The 23868-nt window shown below is 46.3% G+C and overlaps 1 protein-coding gene across 7 annotated transcripts in view; it reads right to left on the bottom strand.

The window, feature by feature from the left end:
- Positions 1 to 874: 874 nt before the first annotated feature.
- The window catches only part of TTLL4 (tubulin tyrosine ligase like 4), a 33177-nt gene continuing 10183 nt past the window's right edge, over positions 875 to 23868 (bottom strand). The window contains exons 1-19 of one of the 7 annotated variants that reach the window (XR_011254027.1): positions 17948 to 18112; positions 15866 to 17450; positions 14874 to 14983; positions 14277 to 14340; positions 10376 to 10497; positions 9817 to 9927; positions 9378 to 9454; positions 8504 to 8695; positions 8320 to 8402; positions 7959 to 8087; positions 6470 to 6592; positions 6073 to 6171; positions 5613 to 5747; positions 5035 to 5172; positions 3656 to 3758; positions 2685 to 2895; positions 2220 to 2373; positions 1740 to 1825; positions 875 to 1405 (exon numbers count right to left, since the gene is read on the bottom strand). Coding sequence is in view for 4 of the 7 variants with exons in the window: in XM_069574538.1 (XP_069430639.1) it covers positions 1147 to 1405; positions 1740 to 1825; positions 2220 to 2290; positions 2685 to 2895; positions 3656 to 3758; positions 5035 to 5172; positions 5613 to 5747; positions 6073 to 6171; positions 6470 to 6592; positions 7959 to 8087; positions 8320 to 8402; positions 8504 to 8695; positions 9378 to 9454; positions 9817 to 9927; positions 10376 to 10497; positions 14277 to 14340; positions 14874 to 14983; positions 15866 to 17352 (3600 nt within the window). In the remaining 3 variants the exon portion in view is untranslated. Of the gene's footprint in view, positions 1406 to 1739; positions 1826 to 2219; positions 2374 to 2684; positions 2896 to 3655; positions 3759 to 5034; positions 5173 to 5612; positions 5748 to 6072; positions 6172 to 6469; positions 6593 to 7958; positions 8088 to 8319; positions 8403 to 8503; positions 8696 to 9377; positions 9455 to 9816; positions 9928 to 10375; positions 10498 to 14276; positions 14341 to 14873; positions 14984 to 15865; positions 17451 to 17947; positions 18113 to 23868 lie in introns of those variants that run through there. The other 6 variants (XM_069574538.1, XM_069574540.1, XR_011254026.1 and 3 more) reach the window with 6 other exon arrangements.

The following is a 23868-nucleotide window of genomic DNA, read 5'->3' as shown; positions in this document are numbered from 1 at the left end:
GGCCGAGAGGCAACCAGGAGGTGTCAAGTTAAGGAGGCGCATAGTTCAAGTGAAAATAAACTTTCTGGTCGAAACTCTCCCACCTTGGCTTCCCCCTGGGCGGCACTTCAGCCCAGGCAGGAGGAGAACTTCTGGTTTAGGTGTTCGCATTCTGGGAGATCTCCAATTCACGTGAACAACATTTACTAAACACTCACTACTGGCTGAGTCTTGGGGCAGGAGGTAGATCCAGTTCAGTGTATGAGTTTAGCCAGGAGCCTGACTGGAAGGCCACGCTACAGGGGTGGCTGTTTCTGAAACCTGCCAGCCAGGCCACCAGAGTCTGCATGCCCCAGAGACCTGTGAGCCAGACCTCGATCACCAGAGTGAAGGGGGAACATCAGCTCCTCCACCCTTCTCTTGGGATTATCTGGGCTCCTTTACTGCAGCCATGAGAAATTCACAAAGTTCACAGAAGCTCTCACCTAAGAGCTAAAGAGGTAACATCCTTGAGAGGGAAGTCTAGAAAGCTGAACAAGTAGTGATGTGAGGTCAGAGCAGGAAGACCAAAGGCTACTGGCTGGGTGGGTACATGAAAGGAAAAATGGTCTGAGGTGGTGATGCCCCCAAAACAAGGACGATAGGAAACTGGTTCTGCATGTCATGATCTCTGTTTGCCCAAGTACTGAGGAAGTTCTGAAGGTTTCTGAAAGTGACTCCTCAGGATAGGGGTTGGGAAGGGGAGAGGGTGAGACCTGAGGAAATAAGGACCCTCAGGGCAACCTCTTCAATTATATAGAGAGCAAGGGAATTCAGGCCCAAATATGTTCGATATGCTTTCTCCTCTTGACCAAAACCACTGCACCAAAACAAACCACACATGGCTCTCTGAAGGTAGAAACCAAACCCTGCTTTATAAGGCTGAGTAGCCATCATTAGCTTCTCTGCTGAGACATAAGCTGCCAGCCAGTGAACCTGTCTCACCTTCTCCCCCTCCCAACCACCCCTCCAGCCCGCCAAATACCCATCTCTACAATTCAACCACTTCAAAAAATACTCTGAGGAGGGGCAGAGTGGAGGGGGTAGGGGCTCAGGCTGGCCGGCCGGCCGGTTCCCGTGAGGTAGCTGACGCTGGTATGCCTGGGCAGGCTAATGGAGAGAGGCCTGTCACAGGCTCACAGCAGCCAGGAGGGAGCCACCAGCTGACTGGGAGCTGGTGGAAGCGGAGAGTCTTGAAGTCTGCCCAGAGTACTTGATCACAGGTAACAACTGGGTGGAGAGGCTGGGCTCTTTGCTGGTGTCCTCACTGTCCTCTGAGGAACTGAGTTTCCTGGGAGGAGGGGAAAGGCCAGCTTGTGTCTTCTTCAGCTTGGGCATGGTCCCATCTTCAGACAGCGGTATATTTTGCTCGGTGGAGCCATGTTTTCTGAAGGGAACAGGAGGAAAGAAATGGCTGAGACTCTGTGTAACTGAGACTTTAACCCACAGTCTGCTCCCTGTGGAGTACAGAGCAGGCATTCACAGTATTCATTGCAGTATGGCTGAAAATGGCTGCTTCTGGGGATGAGTCTGTGCTCCAGCTCAGCTTTACGAGGCATACCAAAAGCCACCTGGAAGAGGAGGCTGTGACAGAGTATTCTGATAGTCCCACCAACCCCCAACTGGAGAATACTGATCTCATCAGAATCTGGGAAGAGAGGAAGGAAGGAAACTCCCTGAATTCACCCCCAGCACCCTTCCCTTGTCCAGGCAGCACTCACCTCAGCTTGACAGTCTCCTGCTTGGAGAAAGCACTGAGTGTCACATCAGCCTTTGGGACAGTCAGAACTGAGGCCGGGAGAGTCCACTGGAAGCAAAGGAAGCAATGACACCAAAAGGGCTAGGTCAAGATCAGGGGAGAGTCTGGGTCTTGGGCCTCTTTCCCAGCTCCACCTTGGAGTGACTAAAGGGCGACCCTGCCAGAATGGGCCCATGTTGGGGAGAGTAAGTCTTGGCCCCCTCCTGATTCAGACAAGAAGGTGAGGCTACAAAGCACTTTTGATTCTTGAAAGAAAGGTATCCAGGGAATGCCGGAGGCAAGTATCCCTTGAAAGGGAAGGGTCCTGAGACACAGAGGCCTGCGGAACCCTAGGAAGAAGTGAGAGGGTCTGGACCCGCACCCAACCCAGGCTGAACGCTTAGGGCAGGAGAGGGAGGAGCTGAGGCAGGGCCGTCCCCTGTATCCTGGCAGCATCACTCACCACTGGAGCAGAGTCAGAGATGGCTCCTGTGTGGAACCCTTTGTAGCACCAGCTCCGAAGCAGATCTACTCCTAGGATGAGATTAACAAGGGTGGACTCAAGAGGATGGAATCTGAATCGTACTTCCCTGGTGGTCCAGTGACTAAGAATCTGCCTGTTGATGCAGGAGACACAGGTTTGAACCCCAGTTTGGGAAGCTCCCACATACTGTGGGACAACTAAGCCCATGCATCACAACTACTGAGCCTAGGCCCTAGAGCCTGCTTGTCACAAAACTAGAGAAACTCCATCCACAGCAGTGAAGACCTAGTGTAGCCAAAATAATTAATTAATAAAAGAGTCATCTTAAAAAAAAAAAAAAGGTGGAATCAACTGGCCTATTCTTGCCAGAGGCCTGTTTCTTGGTCTACTGGGATTTAATCTTTCATTAAACATGGCCTCCTGGGGGCAGGGAAGACACATCACCTTTGAGCTTGTTGCCATGGTACTTCTGTTCCCACTGGGTGGTGAGAATGTTGAAATATCGTGGCTGCTCAAAAAAGCGGAGATAGCGAGAAGAGATTCGAGATGGGAAAATGCGTTCGAATTGACCACGGCGAGAAAACTCATCCTCCATCTCGACTAGAACCCGAACATCATCTGGTGTCAGGACATCCAGCACAGATGCGTAGAAGTCCTACGGCCCAAAGACCGGGGGTGGGGTGGGGGGCGGGGAGAAAGGAGCGGCAAAGCACGTAAGCCAGAGGCAGAGAATGAAGAAACTGGGGGTGGGGAGCACGGCTTCAGGGTCCTAAGGCTCCGGGACTTTCCAAAGACCACTTAAGGCAGGCTGAGATGGCTAGCTTTGGACCTCATCTATTCCCAAATCTATTGAGCTTATTCAGAAGATGAAGAGATTCTTGGCAGGGGTGAGGAGAGCCAGGGGGCAAGACGTTAAATGATTTGTTGGATGAAGTCAAGATCAGAATCCAGCAACTCAGATCTGGCCACAGCCTTATGTTTGCCATCCTTCTGTCAGACTCCCTTATCTGCTCTGAGAAAGTTAAGCCTTCCAGGAGCTCAGTGCCCCTCTGGGAAAGAAACCCAAAGGGTCAACAGCTCTACAAGAAGGGTGGACTGGTACAGTATTTTGCTAAGAACACTGGTTGTCGAACAAATACTAAAGGCCATCAGCTCTCTCCTCTAATTGCCATTTCCCTCTTCAGGGGATCTTCCTGACCTATGGATCAAACCCAGGTCTCCCACATTGTAGGCAGACGCTTTACCATCTGAGCCACCAAGGTAGTCCCCTCTAGTGACAAACATGCCAGCAAATCCCTGCACGTGGGTATGTAAGAAATCCTGCCTGAGAGGGATGAAGAGCTGTTTGCCTCGGGGCTCCATGGGTTTAACGAGGGAAGCTTTCTGCTGGCACTGTGGTAAAGGCAGTCTCCTACCTGATCAGGAATTTTCTGGGTCAGGTAATAGGCTTTCTTCATCTTCTGTGCAGTGAAGTACTCTGGGGCCACTCGACATCTGTCCCTGGGAGAGCTGGGCAGGCTAAGGCAGGGGGAGGGAAGGGGGCAAGGGGTAAAGTCAGCAGCTTCACATCCTGAGGACATGTATAGAGAAGGTTCAGCCTAGAAAGACATCCTCCTCAGGAGAAGAGAAAGAGGATGGACAGAAGTTTGTTACTGGAGTAGATCAGACTGCAGTGCACTACACTCAAATAGCCCAAGAGTCAAAGATCAAGAACCACGAAAGAACTAAAAGGGTACCAAGCATCCTCTTTAAGATGTATTTAAATGGAAAGAAAAAAAAAAAAGACCATGGAATAATCACTGTATACTTCAGTGTAGTTTAACTGAGCAAACACTTACTAAATACCCAGCTTGGCCCTACTGGCTGTATGATCCTGGATAAGCTCCCTGACGCCCTGCCCCTTACTTCACATTACTACAATTACTACTGACAGACACAAAGACGGCCTCCAAGGAGCTCACGGGGTGGCCCGGGATCAAACAACAACTACAGCACAGAGCCAAGTCTAAAACTATGAGGTACAATGCGGAAAACAAGTCTTGTTGCTACAAACTAGGATTTGAAGCCCAGCTCTATAGCTCTGCAGATCAATGACCTTGGATGGGTCACTTAATCCCAGTGATTTTTCAGTTTCCTCATCTGTAAACTGAGGATACTAATACCAACTTCATGGGCTACTTTGGAGAGAAACTTTAGGCTTTTCTGTACACAAAGGAGATAACAACTAAATATTAGCTCCCTTTCCTCAAGTGTGGTTCTGAGTGTTTTGAGGGTGTGGAGGAGAGCACACATTGAGCTGGTTTCATGTAGAGGTTGCCTTCAGCTAGGCTTGGATGGATGGGTAAGGTCAAAACAGGGAGGTCTTGCTGAGTAGAATTTCAGGAGGAAGGAACCCCACGAGCAGAGGAGGGGACACCATAGGGGAACAATGAGAGGCAGCACACAATTCAGAGAGGAGACTGGACTAACTAATCCTTAAGGATCCTTCCAACCCTGAGGTTCTAAGAGTGATCCAGTTTGTCAGAGCACATGAGCTGGGAAGAGGAGTAAAGGGAGGGGTGCCTGGGAAAAACCGGCTAGGGCCTTGACTGCTTGAGGAATTTAAAGCTGGTTCCTAGGCCCTGTAGGGATTCCCCGGCAGGGGAGCAATTAACCAAACATGCCTTTAGGAACACTGACATGGCAGTGGTGTGTGGATATATTGCAGTGGGAGATGGAGCAGCAAGGGAGACCAAGTAGGAGGGAACACCCAGACGCCATCCCTTCCCAGAGTCAGACAAGCAAGGAGGCTGACCTGGTGGTGGAGCTGCTGGAGCTGCTGGAGCTGGAAGCAATATCATCTGCATTGGGCAGAACAAAGCCTGCCAGGTTCAGAAGGTCACGGATCATCTGGCCTTTGATGCTGATGTCCAGCGGAGAGTTGGAGTGGAGGCTTTGAGGAAAACATGCAAAGAGTGCTACAAGCACAGACACTAAAACTGTTTCCAGTCCAACTGTTTCCAGACACTAAAACTGACATGTCCAAGTCAACACCAGCCACATTTACATCCAAACTCATGACCATCGTGGGGGTCTTCCTGCCCCACAGATAGCGAATAATAACCTCACTCAGGGAGGCTCCTGCCTGTGACTTTGGTTTGCTAGAGGAAAAGCATGCAGTAGGTATCAAGTTTAAAAGAGCAACTTTTAACAGCCTGTCTCCAGTATCAGAAAACCTTGAGATGATGGCAAGAACAAACAAACAGTAAATGGTAAACTAACTATGAAGGGATTTAGGGAAGGAAAGGTCTTCCCCAAATCAGCAAGACTGGAGCAGAAATAGGACCAGGAGGCCAAGAAAAGGCTCCTATTGTGTGCCCTGAGAACACCTACCTGGGGGAGATGTTCACTTCTAGAACCCAGGGCTTGAGTTTCTCATCCAGCATGACATCGAAACCAAAGAGCTCGTGGCAGCTGTAAGGCCGCCTCACGTACATCTTCAGCAAGCTGGTCACATAGGGTTCTGACCTGGTCCCAGGGAAGATAAAGTATTCAGTTCAGCTCCTCCCAAAGACCCTGCCTAGAGCTGCCTAGGCCCATGGAGTGGCTCAGAGATGGGAAAAAAGAAGCCACCCAAGAAAAGCAGCTCTAGAGATGCCTGCGACCTGGAGCCAGCTTCTGGGGATGCAGTTCAGTAGAGCAGGATTTAAGTCTTCTCTATTCCTTCCTAAACCCTGTCCTCAGAAACGGAAACACAGCATGGTCTACAGTCTAGAGAACAGCAGTGTGGAGGCCCACAAGAAAAAGAGGATTTGGTGGCAGGCCCCACACCCAGGGTGGCAGTGTGACTCACGAGATGATGGTTTTGACAACAACATCCTTTATCTTCTCCCAGATGGCATCACTGTTGACTCCCTTCTGGCTCAGGTAGCTCCATAAAGCCTTCAGTGCCCTGTGAGGCAGGGGAGAAGAAGGGAGTATTTAGGGTTAGAATCTATGAATGATCAGCCAAGAGGAAGAAAAAGGAGTAAGAGGCCCAAAGGTATCTTCTTCATATGTCTTCTTTTTATGTTTTGAATTAGGACAGAGAGGAGTTTGGATACAAACACACCAATTCTGAATTGCCAAGTATTTATATAATCTCTGGGTCTTATATTACTCCTCCATTCACCACTCCCCTGAAACCTCCCCAAACCCTAGAACCCTGTATTCCTCCAGGCCTCCACTTGATGGGGACACTGTCTAGGTACCATTTGTGGCCCTGGCAGGCTGTTTCATCTTCATTGGCCTGGTACTCAGCATTCTTTTTATTGACACTGTAGTTGGTCAGATGCATGAATTTGTTGCCAAGGCTCTTCATGGAAGGGGAATACCTGCAAGTGAGAGGAAAGGCAGAGGGGAGATGGAGATACAGCAGATGGATAATGGTCCAAACATTTCTCCAGATCCTGAGCAGGTAAGTGGATAGATCTTTGTGGATGCAAAAGAGTCTGAGAAGCACATCTGCTGGTAAGGTTTCTAGAACACTACAGCTAAACTTATCTCCTATTTTATCCCACCTCAGTCTGTAGAAAGACCCTCCCTGTTTAGTGATGTAGAGAACCCCCTTATTTCCCATTCTGCAGGTAATACTGTGATTTATAATAAATATGTATATATTGGACCCTGCCCCCACTCCCAGACACAGAGCTCCTGAAATCTTTGTAGATTTCTAAGTGATACAAGTACAAGGGGCAACTTTGTTCTCAGATTTGGTGTTTTGACCCCAGTTCCTGACACAGGGGACAGGTTTCCTGCTGAAACCCTTATAATTTCCTGGGTAATAGGAGCATCTTTTGTTCTAACGAGGCGACACTGGGTGAGCTCCTGATGGCTCCTGGATGATAGCCAGTCACTAGAAAGGCCAAGACATAATTAGATGCTTGGAATTTTCAGCTCCCCCCACCCAACTCCCATTATCTTAAAAAAGGGAGAAGGGCTGAAAATGGAGCTAATGATCAATCAAGCCTAAGTGCTGAAGCCTCTGTAAAAATTCCCCAAATATGAGCGCTTCCAGGTAGGTGAACCTGTGGAGATGCTGGGAGAGCGGCCCTCCCAGAAAGGGCATGGAAGCTTGGTGCCTCTCCTCACACACCTTGCCCCGTGCAACTCTTCCATCCCCCTGTTCTGTATCCTTTATCACATCCACTTTTCATAAATCAATAAGTATAAGCAAAGTGTTTTCTTGAGTTCTGTGAGCTGCTCTAGAAAATTAACCAAACTGATACCCCCAGCCCTGAGGAGGGGGGTCACGGGAATCTCTGATCTATAGCCCACTGGTGAGACGCACAGGCAGCCACCCGCACTTGTGACTGGCATCACAAGTGGTGGAGGGAGGTGCAGGTTGGCGAGACTCAGCCTTTGACCCATGGGATCTGATGATGTCCCCAGATAGACATGTCAGAATTGAGTTCAACTGCAGGACAGCCAGTTGGTTTTGTATAGAAATGCTTTGTGTGAGGAGAAAAAAACCCACCATCTGGTTATAGGTGGTGTCAGAAGTGTTTGATGTACAATTAAAGCTATCACACAGGAGAAAAGGAAGACAAGGTTTTCCCAAAGGCACTCCACCTTCTCCTTTGCTAACAAAAACTACCAAAACATTGGCTATTTTCCTGTTTGGTGTCCTTCAGCTTCCCTCCCTGGAGGGAAAGCAAATTCCCTAGGCTGTCAGGGTGAGCCCCCACCACCACCACATACTTGCAACTGGCAAAGCGGACGAGCCCATCTGAAAAGAGGTAAATCCGTAGAGGATCGTAGGAGGTGACGTAAACATAGATCCGTAGATCGAACTTGCTGCCACTGATGAGGTAGGGTTTGTGGAGATACCTACACAGAGAAAGGCCAGCTTCAGGGACAGGACAGATGAGACAGGGCTTGGTAGGTGACTGAGCCACGGCAAAAGCCAGCTAATGGTCCCAGGATGAAGACCTTTAAAGAGTGGGCTGAGGAAGGTCTTTGGCTGGGAGGACAAAGGACAAAAAAACGTGGTGAAAAGGGGCCCTCCGAGGCTGAGGAGGTGGGAAGCAGGGAGCGGGGTCTCAGCTGGAGACGGGCTCACCTCTGTACCAGAAGGGGCCTCCTCTTGGGGAGCTGACTCCATTTGTGAATGACCTGGATGCCGATTCCTCGAGCAGACGCTGGCTAGAGGTCGAGTGGAGAAGAGAGGAGAGGATTTGTCTACCTGGCCCGATACTCTGGCGCTCCCACTCAGGCCCTGCCTGCCACCCACCAGGACCACTCACTGGTTTAACAATCCACTTCTGGCGGCTGCTGCTCTCCCAGGCTTTGCGCAAGAGCTTGGCATCCTGGGGCAGGATGAAGGACTGGGGGAAGAAACTGAACTCCTTCTTGCCAAAACGGCTCTGCATGCGGGACAGGTTCCGCCACAGTCGGTCCTTGCGCCCAATCTGGAATGAACCTGGGAAGTGGTTTAGCTGCAAAGGGGACAGAGGGTGGGAGCAGGGAGAGACAGGGCCATGTGAGACCACAAGGAAGACAGCAAGACTCACTACACCATTCCAATATTCTAGGCTCCTGTTCCATCTGACTGTCACAGTCTAAAGGTCCTTAAGTATCCCGCGCTGAGCATCCACCAAAAAAATGATTAAAACACAAACATAACACAACACAACGTAGTGCCCTTTAGTTCACGATGTAAAAGAGTAACTAAGACAGACATAACATTCACCGTAAAAATAAAGAAAAACCTGTTAAGTCTTTTTCCATGCCTCTAGGACAAAGAAAAGCACCTGGCTTTCCTGGGGAAAAGGGACTGACTATTCATTCCAAATGAGAGCTCTTTACACATATTCAGCTTGGACAAACAGAGGCAATGTACAGTGGTTAGAAGAAAAAATGATAAACTGAAAACAGACACTGTGTCTCAAGATACACCAGAGAAAAAGTGTCTTAGATGCTGTATCTGTCCAAGATACTGTAGCTGACCTACTAGGTGTGCACGATCCACTGGGGGCTCACACAACACCCACCTCCCATACTTTCTCCACCCTCTGAGCCCTCCTGACTTCTCTATGGTCGTCCTTCTCTTCCCTACTTCTACTACCAACTTTTCCTTGCCCAAGTCCAGGGGAAGAGCAGCTCAGAAAAGGCCCCTACCTTCTGATGCTCCTGAATGGATCGGAAGCTAGGAGACTTCATGTGGTGACCCCAGCAGCCCAGCCAGTCATCATTCCCTATAGAAGGCACATCAGGAAGTCAGTCTTGCTAGCAGCTCGGTCCCTGGGACAGAGAGTGGCTCAGAGGCCCCAGAAATACCACCAGAGCCTGGGCATAGCTCCCAGCCCCGGTTTTCTAAGAGTTGCCATGGAGCTGTCTTACATGAGGCCCTGGGGTCAGGACTAGAACAATGGCTCTCTGTCTTCCAATTTTGAGGAACAGGCTCCAGGCAGAGGGATTTCAGACCTATGTCCTCTTATGAAGTTGGAAACTTCAGGACAGGGTCCTCACACAGCAGGAGCTAATCTAGGGGTTCCCTCCTGCCCAGGGCCCATCTGCTGGGGCAGAGGACAGGCTTGAAGTAAGGCAAGTGACTCACTCTTGCTGATCTTGAAGTGGGAACGTCCAATGGTCTGCTTGACAATGTTGGGGGTCACTGTGCTCATCTTCCACCGGAGCAGCTTCCTCTGCTCCCAAGGAAGTTTCTCCACTGGGGAAAACAGGGGGCAGTAGGGGGGGTGGGGTGGGGAGGGTGTGGAGAAGAGCAGGAGAATCATGGTGAGTAGAGGTAAGAGGTGGCACTGTTGCTCAACATACCCTGTAGGCAAGTCAGTAAGTCTTATTCTACGTCAGAGTTTCAAAGGAGCACACTTTGGGGAAGAAAGGGGACTGCACAGGAATGAGGAACACAGAGAGGAGAGGAGGATGAAAAGGGGAGAGATACAAGGTTAAAGGTCAAGAGTGAAGCATGAGGTTACGGGGCCGAGAGGGTCAGCTAAAGGATGGACCAGATAAAGATCCCCTCATCAGCCTGGTGGACCAGGTGGGTGACCAAGCACCAACACAGCCATTCTGGAAAGGCCCTTCCACCCTACTGCCAGCTCCACTAGCATCCTTTTCCCGGGGGCTGTTCCAGGTAGATGCACGGCCAGGCTTACCTCTCTCATCTGGAGTGCCAAAATAGATGGTAGGGGGCACGTTGGGAAAGAGACTGTAGATGAGGGCTGGTCGAACAACTTTCTCATTGGAAAGGGGTTTGGTCAGAAACTCCATGCAGTTCCTAAGAAGAAAAACAGCCATGTGGTAGAGAAAGGCAAAGCCACAACCTTGAGTGCTGTTACTCTTACACATCGTTTCTTTCAGGGTGCTATCTTCTACACTGCGATTCTACAGAGACAAGTGCTCAATAATTACTTTGCAAATATTAATCCATGCTAAGGCTAACCTATACACAATCACACCATAAATGTCACCTAAAGACAAAGTTTTCCAATACTGCATTCTATGATACAACTAAAATTTCCTGTGACGAGCTACAGGCTGGGGAGGTCCCTGAAAAGAGTGGCTCTGAGAGCAAGTAAGGAGTTTAAGTGGATGTCAGTAGAGGAATATGCTACGCTAAGACAAAGAGAAATAGGTGAGGAGACAAAAAGAATGATGTGGATTAAAAAAAAGAGGATGAAAAGCAGAAAAGACAGAAAGAACCAAGAAGTAAAGAGGTTTTTAAAAAGAAAAAGGGAAAAAAGCAACAGAAAGAAAAGAAGCAGTGCTACTTCTAACTCATTTTATATTTATCTGAAGATATATGGATGATTAATGCTCTTCTCTGTTTTGAAAACAGAGACATCAGACATTCGTAACATCAGACTTTTATGTAACACTGTGGTAGTAAGACAGGTCTGGGAATCTGGAGCAGTAGGCCATGGGGTCCCTACTGTCATTTCAATAAAGTCTTGATCAAGGCTAGCTCAAGGAGTCTCAAAATAGGAAGACCTAGACTATCTATTGGATACAAGCTGACAGACCCAGACAATTTCTTCAGATAACATTGAAAATGGAGAGGATAGTTATGACCCTTTATATCAGGCTGATGTGATCCACAAATATTTATTATTTAAGATTAATTTTCAGTTTATAAAGAGATACTCGACCTGTTATTTTTCAGCACAACAGAAATAGGTACTGTACATAAAACACCTCAGTGTTTCAAACCTGAGAAATTTTTAATGAATTTTATTGGGTTGAGTTAAATATTAATTCCAATTAATTAAATAAGTCCAATTAATTCAACTCTATTTCTCATTTCCAAAATTTTTTACTTTAAAGACTTTCCATTTACTGAATATTAGAATTTAAGATTGTTGAAAATCAAAAACAATGAGTTCATATTTAAAAACAAAGACAAGCAGGAATATAAAATGGTATAGCCACTCTGGAAAATAGCTTTGGCAGTTTCTTAAAAAATTAAATGTTCAATTACCATAGAACCCAGCATTTATCTCAGAGACATAAAGACTTAAGGTTCATTCAAAAATATGTACACAATGAGCAGCTTTATCTGTATAGTCAAAAACTGGAAACAAAATATTCTTCAGCAGGTGGCTGGTTAAACAAACTGTGGTCCATCCATATCATGGGCCACTACTCAGCAATATAAAGGAATGAACTATGGATACGTGTAACAACTTGGATCAATCTGTACAGAATATGCTGAGTGAAAAAAGCCAATCCCAAAAGGCTACATATGGCTATCATTCCATTTAATAACATTCCTGAACAACAAAACTATTGGTTATGAAGGGTTAAGAAGGGGATGAGAGTAGGAGGAAAGTAGGCGCGGCTCTCAGGGCAACAGGAGGCATTCTTGCAGTGACAGAAATGTTCACATCTTCACTAAGTTAATGTCTTGGTTACATTATATTGTACTATGGCTGTGTAAGATGTTACCATGGGGGACACTGGGTAAAGAATTCAGGGAATCTCTGTATTATTTCTTAAAACTGCATGAAAATCTATAAATGTTTCAAAATCAAAAGTTTAATTAAAAAAAAAGAAAATCTTTGTTAGCTGCCTCTCAAGAGTACTGAACTTAACCTCAAAAGGCATGACTTTTGGTCTAGCAGTGCTAAAAACCTTGACCTTGCAAATAGTTACTTAATTTCTCTGTTCCTCAATTTTCATATCTGAAAAAACAGAGGCTGAACTTGACCAATGCTATCTCTAAATTCACATGATTCTTAGAAAAAGAATATTCAACAGGAAAAGTAATATACTATTGCTGGACAGAGGAAACAGGTAGTGTTTTCAATTATTTTTCTGTGACTGCAAAATTTTCTATAATAAATAAATAAATCTTTCATAATTGGGGAAAAATAAGACTTCAGCAATCCAAAAAGATGCCTGATTTTAGTTAAAATGCAAAATGGTTTAAAATTCTTCAACCTCCATTTGCTTGACCTCATGTTTTAAGCCTCATATAGACTGTACATTCTGTAGAAATTAATTAATGAACATAGAATTAACAAACACCTTTTGTGAATTTTATCTTAAAAATCAGAAAGGTTAAACAAAGGGCTGTGCAGCTGTCTTGAACTAGGCCTGAAGACAAACCTAGAAGTGTGGAAAAGAGGCTCCAAGTCAATTAAATGTTAAATGTGTTTCTCTTTGAGCAAGTGGAAGTCCTTGGTCAGCATCTAATATATATGGCCAGAAGTAGATTTGCTTATCTGAAAGAGCAATGGGTTAGGCTTAAAGTAACAGAATTTATGCACCAGATTCAGGATACCTATGACAGGATTTCTACCAACCTTCACAGAAAGTCCCTATTCTGTCTCTCCATTTTCTAAACAACTCTCTCTACCTTGCTGGTTTGGAACTCTAAAACTGGGACAGGTGCAGCCACCATCACAGTCAGAGATGCAGCCTGCCTCGTCCATACTAATCTTAGATGAGAATAACTCTTCCTCTTAGCTTCATCTAAGGCAGAGCCAACACAAAGGAAAGCAATCAGAGTTTGGCTGCTCCACATGCTAGGCAAGCCTTGACATGTATAGCCAGATTAGAATTAAAATTAGAATAGGAACTTTGTTTTTTTAACACTTTCAGTAGAAGTTATTTTTCAAAAGAAAAAAACTTTAATGGTTGATACTTTGTGAGGGTTCTTTTTAATACCTAAAAATAATTAATGAAGATAAGAGCCTCATATTGAGACAAGGTTGGAAGTGATGAAGGGAACAAGGAAGATTATACTGAAGAATGTTAACTTTCTACCCAGGGAGGTGGTCTATATGATCTGTAAGCAAGTTCTAAAACTCTTTAGCATAAAGACATGTCCTCATTTACAGTAATTTCCTCTTAGTCCTGTGTTCCTTCCTCCCCCGATTCCACATCTCAGTTATGCACCATTCTACAATTATCTGTTCTACAAAAGAAAGGTCTACATTAAGAGATGGGCTTCTCAGTTTCCTAGGTAGAGATGGGTATCACTCAGATTCCATGAAGGGCAGTCAATAAAATACTCTAGATTATAGCTAGAGAATTTTAAATTTAATTTATTACTAAGGTCAACTTTAGTCTTATAAAACCAACTTCCAAAGGGAGCAAAAGAGCACTGAAAAAGAGCTCCAATTAGTGATATTATCTATCTCAGAACTGTTTCTGACTTGGGGACACATTTAAAATGCAAGGTGGCAAATATCCTCACGTGTGCAGCCTAACTAAGAATCTACCTCAAACATTGTCTCTTTGTGAAATCAGTTATTAATTTTCTAACTACTTCTTGAGATTATTTGCTTTTTACTTGAACAATTTCTTGGAGCCTAAAGACTAAATTGCAGCGCAAGAAGCACAGTACTGATTTTAAGCTCAGCTGATAAAATACACTTCTGTTGCCTCCCACTGATTCCTGTTTGAAAACTAAAGTCCTTACTGTAAAAATTTGGCCAAAGTGAGTTAGGGTTAACAGGGCCATTAATTAATAACTTGGGTGATTCATCCCTTTATAATCCTCAAGAGATGGTAAATGAGTGTCTGCCAACAACCTACACAGTCAGGACTCACCGAGAGATCACTGCTACTGACTCGCTGGGGGAGACAGCACTGCACGAGGAGCACTCTGAGTCTCCTAGGGGGAAGAACAGAGATGGCCCAGGTGGGAGAGGCTGCCACTCAGTCACCAAGCCCAGGTGGCTCTTCCTCGGACATCCTGGCTCAGCTTTCTCGAAGAGCCACAAGCACCCATTACTGCCTTGCACCGCCTCCCCTGAGCTCAACAGCTGCAGGGAGAAGGCAAGACTCGGGGGACAGAGGACTAGAGAACAAGCCCCCTCAAAGCCACTCCCACCCTCAGACCTCTAAGGTGAATGATAAACGCAGGTGACAAAGTGAGTCGAGGAGCTGGTATATAATCGTTAGCCCCCCTTCCAGAGCTGCTGCTGCTCCCCCGTCCCTGGGATTCTCCAGGCAAGAACACTGGAGTGGGTTGCCATTTCCTTCTCCAATGCATGAAAGTGAAAAGTGAAAGTGAAGTCACTCAGTCGTATCTGACCCTCAGTGACCCCATGGACTGCAGCCTTCCAGGCTCCTCTGTCCATGGGATTTTCCAGGCAGGAGTACTGGAGTGGGGTGCTATTGGAGGCAAGAGAGTCCTCTACTCACCCTCCTCCTCTTCGTTCTCATCCTGGCTGCAGCAGTCTTCCAAACCATCTAGTAGTTCTTCTTCCAGATCTTCCGTTTCAACTGGGTCTAGCTGGAGGTCAGTAGCTGAACTGTAAGAAAGAATCATGCCCCCAGCTCAGCCAGCTCCGTAAGAGAGGTCACGCTGGATTCTCCTTCCTTCATCATTTCCCAGTGTTCGTCTCTTCCCTAGTCACCAGTCTGCTGGCCCTTGCCTGGGCCTTACAACCCACTCCTCTTGCTCTCAAGAACTTCGGCCTGGCCACAGTTCCTCAACCCCACATCTCCAGCTCCGCAAAGAGGTACTCTGCCTTCCATTTTCCTTGAAGTACCTCATAGCATATAAATACAAAGTTCTGAATATAAAACACCATCAGTCAATGGGTAGTAACAGACATCAAAGGTCCCTAGACCTCTCTCTAGGAACTCAGAAAAGGCCTTGGTGGACCATGGTTCCAGAGAAATAACAAGGCACAAGAGGCCAATTAAGTGTGTGTCCTAATTCTGAAACAGCTGTCATACCAGGAATGACTGAGAACCTGATTTGGTTTGGAATTAAGCAGAGAAATCACAGTCCCCAACACATGATGTTTGAAATTCTTATTTTTCCCTGGTTATAACCTAAAGCAGGGCTTAGCAAGCTCTTCCTCTAAAGGACCAGAGAGTAAATATTTTCAGTTTTGTGGGTCATTCAGTCTGTCGCAACTATGCAACCCTATCATTAAAATAAGAGAGCAGCCATAGACAGTAGTAAACGAATAAGGCTGCACTTCAATAAAGCCTTATTTACAAAAGCAGGCAGAGGGCAGGATTTGCCCTGAAAGGTGCAGCTTGTCAACCTCTGCCCTAAAGTGAAAACCAACATTCCAGGGCACTTAAAAAATAAAAACCAACCTTCAGAGACACAGGGTCAGTGTCACCAGGTGTGTATACATTCTACTACTTTAAATGGACCAAACACTTTCTTCACTTACCCAACAGTCCTAGGAGGTGAGTTCAGCTCCCTGGCTTCCTTAGGCCCTTCTCTCCCAAGTTTGCCCAGATGGATGGAAGAGAGGCGGGTGGCTACCTCTGCTACACCAAGGGGCTGAGGTGGAGAAGGCAGAACTGGAGTCTTGCCTTCTCCAAGAAGTGAGGAATCGATCGCAGATCCACAGGCAGGGCTATAGCTGAGCCCGTTGGTATGTGAGGCAAGGAGGTGAATGCTGATGCGTTTGGTACAGAAGACTGCACTGTCCAAGCCCCCAGGGTCTGAGACTGCAGGGAGGACCCTGTTGTCTGCTCCAGTGTCCTCCTGAGGGACCTGCTGGCCGGCCACAGGAGGTTTCCACCGCCTGTTCTGGTTGAGGAGATCCCACTGCAAGCTGGGGTTCATGAAGTAAGTCTGTTCAAAATGGTAGCCTTGCCTTGGTTTCTTCTCAAGGCCTCTTGCAGTCAGCTTCCTCACAGCCTCAGTGAACCGAACCTCCTTAGTCAGAGTCTGGGAAACAGGGTCACCATCCAGGCCGTAGGGATGTGACTCAGTCCTGGTGACTAAGTTACTCCGGTTGTAGAGGGAAGAGGCAACACTGGTGGTGGAGGTGTCCAAGGAGCTGGGGGTAGACAGCGTGCTGTGGGCAGGGGTGTCGTCTAGGGCAGGGCCACTGCTCTTGGGCGCCTTGTGCTCAACAGGCTGGGACGCACAGTCTCCAGTGCCCCCTGAGTGATGCCAGGAGATGAGCTGGACCTTGGGTGAGGATACTGGCTTCAGGCCCTCTGTGGCCTGCGATAAAGGCACTTTAGTGCTATTTGGCCGCATGAAGGAGTTGTTGTTCAGCATGGGTTTGTAGGAAGATGAAGAAGAGGAGAGTGGAGATGGGGTCTTCCCTGAGATGGCAGAGGCCAGGCTCCTCCCTGAAAGACTTTCCCCGGCCGCTCCCAGTGAGGAGTATGGTTCCATGGATGAGGACGCCATGGGGATGAGCTTGGAAGATGTGGCCTTGTTGGCAGCGAGTCTGACGGGGAGCCTCTTTTGAGGGAAAGAGAAAGGTCTTTTTTCTGACGGGCCTGAACGCAAGCAGAAAGACTCCAGCTGCTGGTATGCTTTGTGCCTATAGTTGGAGCGGCGGTACAGCAGGGTGCTGCTGAACAGGTCTGGGAGGGAGTGCAGGTAACAGCAGTTGCTGTGGCCCGCAGTGACAGCCGCGGTCCCGGAGCTACATAGAGAGCTGGGGCAAAAGAAGTACGCTGGCTGCGGGGGTGCACCCAAGAGGCCCGGGCCCAACCCTGCTGAAAGTGTCCCCACGTGTTTCTTCTCCAGCCGCCAGATTGGCTTCACCTGCTGATGAGCCTGAGCCCAGACTTTGCCCTCGGAGGGTTTCTCAGGTGACGGGGTAGGCGCTGTGCCTGCGGGCCCACTCTGCTTCAAGCTGTGTCCCCGGCGGAGGCTGATATCGTAGTGCTCTGTTCTTGCTGAGGCCATGAGGAGCCCACATCATGGCCACATGGCCTCATGGCCCGGCTCAGGTGAGGTGCCAGGTGCCTCCAGCAGTAGCAGCTGCATCCTTGAAGTCCGTCAGCCTGAAGGGGAGAGAGACAGCTGGGAATGTTCCAGTCCCAGGACAGACACAAGGCTACAGTGGTACCCTGGCAAGCAAGAGCCCTACTTTAGCACTTCTTGGGCAACCAGTCTCAGTCATCATTCAGGGCCCTGGGAGAAGAACACTAGATTTTGAGGGTGTTCTCCATGGACTTCCTGCTGTCCTCATGCCTTGATGAGCTGGTTTCATCAAGGACTAGGATGTTAAATTGCCACAGGGTGAAATCTGTTCACATGCTCCCATTCTCTCACTCAAAGAGCTCGTTCCTCTTTCTCCAAAGAAAAATTCACACCTTTCTGCCTCATCGTCCACAAGTTTACATGAGTGGCTTCATTCCATCACCTGACACCGTGTGCCTAGGAATAAGGCAAGCCTGGGTGTGGCAGAGAAAACAGCCAACACCTTCCTCCTCATCAACCAATTCTGAATGCTCAGAGATCATGTGAGAAGCAGATTTCACATGTACTGTTCCCTCACCAATTCTCAAGCTGCCCCGGATGTGGTCTGCTTTCCACGGACTAAGTGAGACAAGTTCAGGGATCTCTCCTGTTGACCTCTGGGGTGCGTTCTGTAGCTGAAACAGTAATTTCATCTCTTCAAGAGTCTAGCCAACTATACAGGCTCATGAGATGTTAAGGGTTCCTGGAATAAAGTTTAAAAAATAATTGACTTGAGGGTAATGAATATTTTCTAGGTCAGTTATACCTCCACAAAGCTGTTAAAAATGAAATAATTTTTTTTTTTTCCTGAGGGGATAAGAAAAGTAAAGAACTGCAGAGCATTCTAAAGATAAACAAAATGGCCTCAAACATCTCTTTCTATTTGCTTGGCTAGCTCTGTCCAGTTCCTAGTCCCTCACCTGCCTCACCAAACGCAAGTCTGTTTAGTAGTGTCCTGCCTGCCTTCCCTGGATCCAACTTCTCTTCTTCTAAAGCAACCAGTCTCAGGAATCTCAACCTTCTGCCCCGCCATCTTTAGACAACATTCAGAAGCGGTCTATCTCATTCTGCCTTCCACTTTTTATGGGGCGTTTTGCCTCGAGTTTCTTCCTTAAGTGAGAGTGAATGATGAGCAGCCTATGCTAGAAATACTATGACTGTTGTCTCAAACCACCAGGTCTCCAGAGGCCAGGCCAGACCAAACCAACTTGGACAAGGTATCTATTTCTACAGAAAGTAATTATTCATTACACACTGACTATATCACTCTCCTATATTACAGGAGTGTGTGGCTCTTGGGATCTGCAGTTTCCTTTTCCTCTTCTGAGAGTTTCCCTCAGTCACCAGGGGAACTCAGGACATCAGAAACAGTTCAGAGTCTAGAGTCACAAGATCTCTGATGAGATCACTTTAGTTGCCCAATAGTTATGTAAGAAGATAGAAGTGACTTGGCTGGAATCAAACAGAATGAGGAGTGTAGGAATCAGACACATTTTCTCTTAAGAGATAAATCCCAAACTCTGTCTCCCTAAAGAAAGTTGCAGGAGCATGGAACTTCTGTAAAGACTATTGAGAAAGAAAGGTCAACACGCCAACCTAATGAGAAGGGAGGGCCAATAGAAGTTGAGAGGGGCAGCTCTTATAGAACACAGTTATTGCAAAAGTAGTTAGCCAACCTCAGGGGGTAGAAACAGCTTATAGCAGCTAAAGCTAAAGGAGGTCCATCTGCAAATTACTGAAAAGTGGAAACAGTTGAAGGCTTAACGTAACTAGGGGTTTCCCTGGTGGGATGGGGGAGCCTGGTGGGTTGCGATCTATGGAGTCGCACAGAGTCAGACACAACTGAAGCGACTGAGCAGCAGCAGCAGCAGCAGCAGCAGCAGCAGCAGCAGCAGCAGCAGCAGCAGCAGCAGCAGCTGGTGGCTCAGACGGTAAAGAATCTGCCTGCAATGCAGGAGACCTGGGTTCAATCCCTGGATTGGGAAGATCCTCTGGAGAAGGGAATAGCAAGCCACTCCAGTGTTCTTGCCTGGAGAATCCCATGGACAGAGGAGCCTGGCAGGCTACAGTCCATGGCATCGCAAAGAGTCGGACATGACTGAGCGATTAAGTACATCCTAACATAATTAAGTGACTAGCTCTCCTGAAGCCCTGACCTTCAGCAGCTTCAGAAAGAAACCTTGGGTGAGCTTGAAGGCAGTGGTCCTTAAAGTGTGGGCCCTTTCAGGGGTTCCACTAGGTCAAACTATTTCCATAACAAAACTAAGATATGATTTGCCTTTTTAACTGTGCCAGCCTTTCAACTGATGGCGCAAGAGCAATGGTGGGTCAAACTGCTGTTTCCCAAGTAGGATTCAAGCCAAAGGTACCATGTGAGATTTTTCACCCACCACACACTTCTTCACTGCACAGCAAAGGAAGAAGTCCCAGGTTTACTTAAGAATGTCCTTGATGACACAGTAAAAAATGAAATCCCAATCCTCAAGTACATCTTTTTAACATTCTGTGTGATAAAATAAGTACATATAAAACAGAAGACAACGGTTGTCTGTAAGTAAAGCACTTGTTTGAATTGCAAAATTTTTCTGTGGAACATCATGTTTACTTGAAAGAATGAAGGATACACAAGTGATGGTTATTCAGACTTTGATACTTGGCAGGCGTTCCCTAGAAAATGAAACAGAGGAAGCCTGTCACTTCAAGGGAAACAACTGATGGCGTTTGTTGCCAATGATAAAATTTGAGCTTCCAAGAGAAAATGAGAATTTGGGCAAAATTGTATCCGCCACCATGAGCTTGACAGCTTCGCCATACTTAACCAGTTTTCTGATGACTGTGGTGATATTATTTTTTTATACTGTCAAATAGAATGTGGCAACAACTCAATGAACCAGTATTTTCCAAATTATCTATCATACAATGTCAAAAAATCAGACATGGGTAAAAGATCTGGTCAGAGATAGACCAATGGATTCTAATGTAACAAAGTACGAAAAGCTCCCTGATAACATTTCAGATTCCACAGCAGCTAACCTTCATAACACCACCCCTTGTTAACATCTGTGTAGTACCAAAGAATCAGAGAAGGCACTGGCAACCCACTCCAGTGTTCTTGCCTGGAGAATCCCAGGGACAGGGGAGCCTGGTGGGCTTCCGTCTATGGGGTCACACAGAGTCGGACATGACTGAAGCGACTTAGCAGCAGCAGCAGCAGCAAAGAATACCCACTATCTGAAAAGGCTACAGAAACACTCCTCCCTCTTCCAACTAATTCTCTATATGAGGCTAGATAATCCACATAATTCAACCAAACAGTACACTGAACCAACTGAAACAATAGAAAAAAATAGGAAAATCCAGCTGTCTCCAATTAAACCAGACATTAAGAAGATTCTCAAAAATAATGCCACTCTTCTAACATTCTTGAACAATAGCATTTTTCATGTTTAAAACTGCTACTTATGTTTATTTTTAATGAGTTTATTATTTCTAAGTGAATTAATAAATACTTCAATTTCTAATGTGGAGTAGATATATATTCCACATTAAAAAGAATATACTGAAGATTCCAAAGATCTTTAATAAAAAAGTGCACGTAAGAGACCAAAAAGCTTGAAAGCTCTGGTCTACAACGGCATTGCCTGTGCAGAATATCCAAGAGGCTCCTAAGGATGAGGTCTGTTTGATTTCAGGGCCTAAAAGAAATTAGCATTCTCGGTATTTATTCCAAAACACCAGGTCTGGCTTCCCAATTCCGCCAGAAGAGATGGTGAGAGGTTAAGAGCATTACAGAAAAGTTTTCTCACATTTCACTGACAGATCAAAGCATCTGATTTCATGCTCAAGTCCAGAAAGTCTATGACTAGACAATTCCAAGGTCATAGGATGAAGGAATCTAACAGGAAAGCTAAACTCAACTTCACATTATAAGTACCAGATCCTGTGGTTAAAGGTTCCCTGCAATGCAGAAGACCCCGATTCGATCCCTGGGTGGGGAAGATCCTCTGGAGAAGGGAATGGCTATCCACTCCAGTACTCTTGCCTAGTGAATTCCATGGCCAGAGGAGCCTGGCAGGCTACAGACCATGGTGTCACAAAGAGTCCGACACGTCTGAGCGACTAACAATTTTTCAGTGAAAAACTTTTGTCAGTGAAAAAGTGACTTTTCATTTACGTACTCATTTTTGGATTTGACTTTAAATATTCTGCCTCCCTTCTTCCATCCCTTTTCCCCTATCTACTCCCTCAAAGTCAGTGTCCTCCACATGCAGTCTTCTTTCTCCAAAAGGAGGTACACAATAAGTGCTCAATAAATGGCAGATCCAACTATTAACACAGATTCTCCCAGAGCAGCCTCTTTCATCCCATGACCTCAACCACGTCCTACATTCTCCAATTTTCTTCCATCACTCAGACCTACAGAACAACCACTCAGGCTGAAGGAGCTTCAACTCACCATGTCCAAAGTGTAACTTCTTTACCTTTCTCCTCAAAGCTGCCCCTCCTCCTTCTGCCTCATCCTGCAGCACCACCCATTTGAACACTAAATTCAGAAACCTAGGATCATTCTAGACTGCTCCTTGTCCCACTCTCCTGACATTTACTTTGCTACCAGATTGGGCTTCAGTCCATTGGGTCGCAAAGAGTCGGACACGACTGAGCGACTTCACCTTCACCACTGTTAAAGTGAAAGTCGCTCAGTTGTGTCTGACTCTTTGCAACCCCGTGGACTACACAGTCCATGGAATTCTCCAGGCCAGAATACTGGAGTGGGTAGCCATTCCCTTCTCCAGGGGATCTTCCCAACCCAGGGATCGAACCCAGGTCTCCCACACTGCAGGCGGATTCTTTAACAGCTGAGCCACCAGGGAAGCCCCTACCACTGTTAATCTCTCTCTAAACCCTCTCCCCCATCACAACCACCATAAAGCTCTCATGGTGTCTAGCCTGGTCTCTAGTTTTCTCACTGACTTCCAGATTTCAGTCTAAAATCTTACTTATTCAAACTGCACACTGACACTACGGTAACCTTAAAGACAAATCTGATGTTACCTTCCTGCTAATTATCTTTCCACGGTTTTTCCACAATATACTCTTTCAGATTTTATCCAAGAATTCCCCGAGGAATTTTTAAAACCATATATTCCTTAGGGAGTTCCCTGGTGGACTAGTGGTTAGGATTTGGGCTTTCACTGCCATGGCCCAGGTTCCAATCCCTGGTCAGAGAACCAAGATCCCACAAGCCAGAGGGATGGTACAGGCCAAAAAACAAACAAACAAAAAAATTAAACCCTTGTATTCCTTGTACATCTTGAAGTTGAACTCTAAAATTTTTCATCACAAGTTTCAACAAGTTTATCCTTTTGTTAAGAGAAGGTAGAAAATACTAAACAATTTATAGAAAGAACTAAGGTAAGGGTTAACTGTAATTGAAATAAACATTTCATGATGATTTAGTGAGCTTTAACTATCTGACTGAATAACAGGCATTTAAACTAAAAGACAGGGCTTCCCTGGTGGCTCAGTCAGTAAAGAGTCCCCTGCAATGCAGGAGACCCAGGTTCAATCCTTGAGTCAAGAAGATCCCCTGGAGAAGGAACACTCCAGTATTCTTGCCTGGGAAATCCCATGGACAGAGAAGCCTAGCAGGCTACAGTCCATGAGGTAGCAAAGAGTTGGACACAACTTAGTGACTAAACCACCACCAACCAAACTGAAAGACATCTCTTTTTAAAAATTCTATGCAAGTTTTATCTAATATAGCTTGAAAAATCAGTTGTCCCCAAAACATCTTAGACTCATTTAACTGTTGTATTCTTCTGAATTCAGAATATCCCAACAAAGAACAAGTTTCACCTTAACAACGTGTATTACACATGGGAACACAGTAAACTTTCTGGGTTTGGGGGGTAACAACCAAAGGAGGCCTCCTTGTAATTAGTATTTCCAAAATATTTCGTTTGCCAACCTGAAGTTTTAATTAATTATTTTAATTGGAGTCTAAGTACTTTATAATATTGTAGCGGGTTTTGCCCTACACTGACATGAATCAGCCATGGGTGTACATGCGTCCCCCATCCTGAAGCCCCTCCTCCCACCTCCCTCCCCATCCCATCCCTCAGGGTTGTCCCAGTGTACTGGGTTTGAGTGCCCTGTTTCACGCATTGAACTTGGACCGGTGATGTTTCACATATGGCAATATACATGTTTAAATGCTATCCTCTCAAATCATCCCACCCTTGCCTTCTCTCACAGAGTCCAAAAGCCTGTTCTTTGTATGTGTCTCTTTTGCTGTCTCGCATGTAGGGGCATTGTTACCTTCTTTCTAAATTCCATATATATCATTAACATACTGTATTGGTGTTTTTCTTTCTGACTTGCTTCGCTCTGTATAATAGGCTCCAGTTTCATCCACCTCATTAGAACTGATTCAAATGCATTCTTTTTAATAGCTGAGTA

The sequence above is a fragment of the Ovis canadensis genome, chromosome 2 (assembly GCF_042477335.2).
Source record: "Ovis canadensis isolate MfBH-ARS-UI-01 breed Bighorn chromosome 2, ARS-UI_OviCan_v2, whole genome shotgun sequence".
In the NCBI taxonomy this organism is placed as follows: domain Eukaryota; kingdom Metazoa; phylum Chordata; class Mammalia; order Artiodactyla; family Bovidae; genus Ovis; species Ovis canadensis.
The sequence above is the reverse complement of the archived record's forward strand: the minus strand, read 5'-3'. Positions and strand labels throughout refer to the sequence as shown.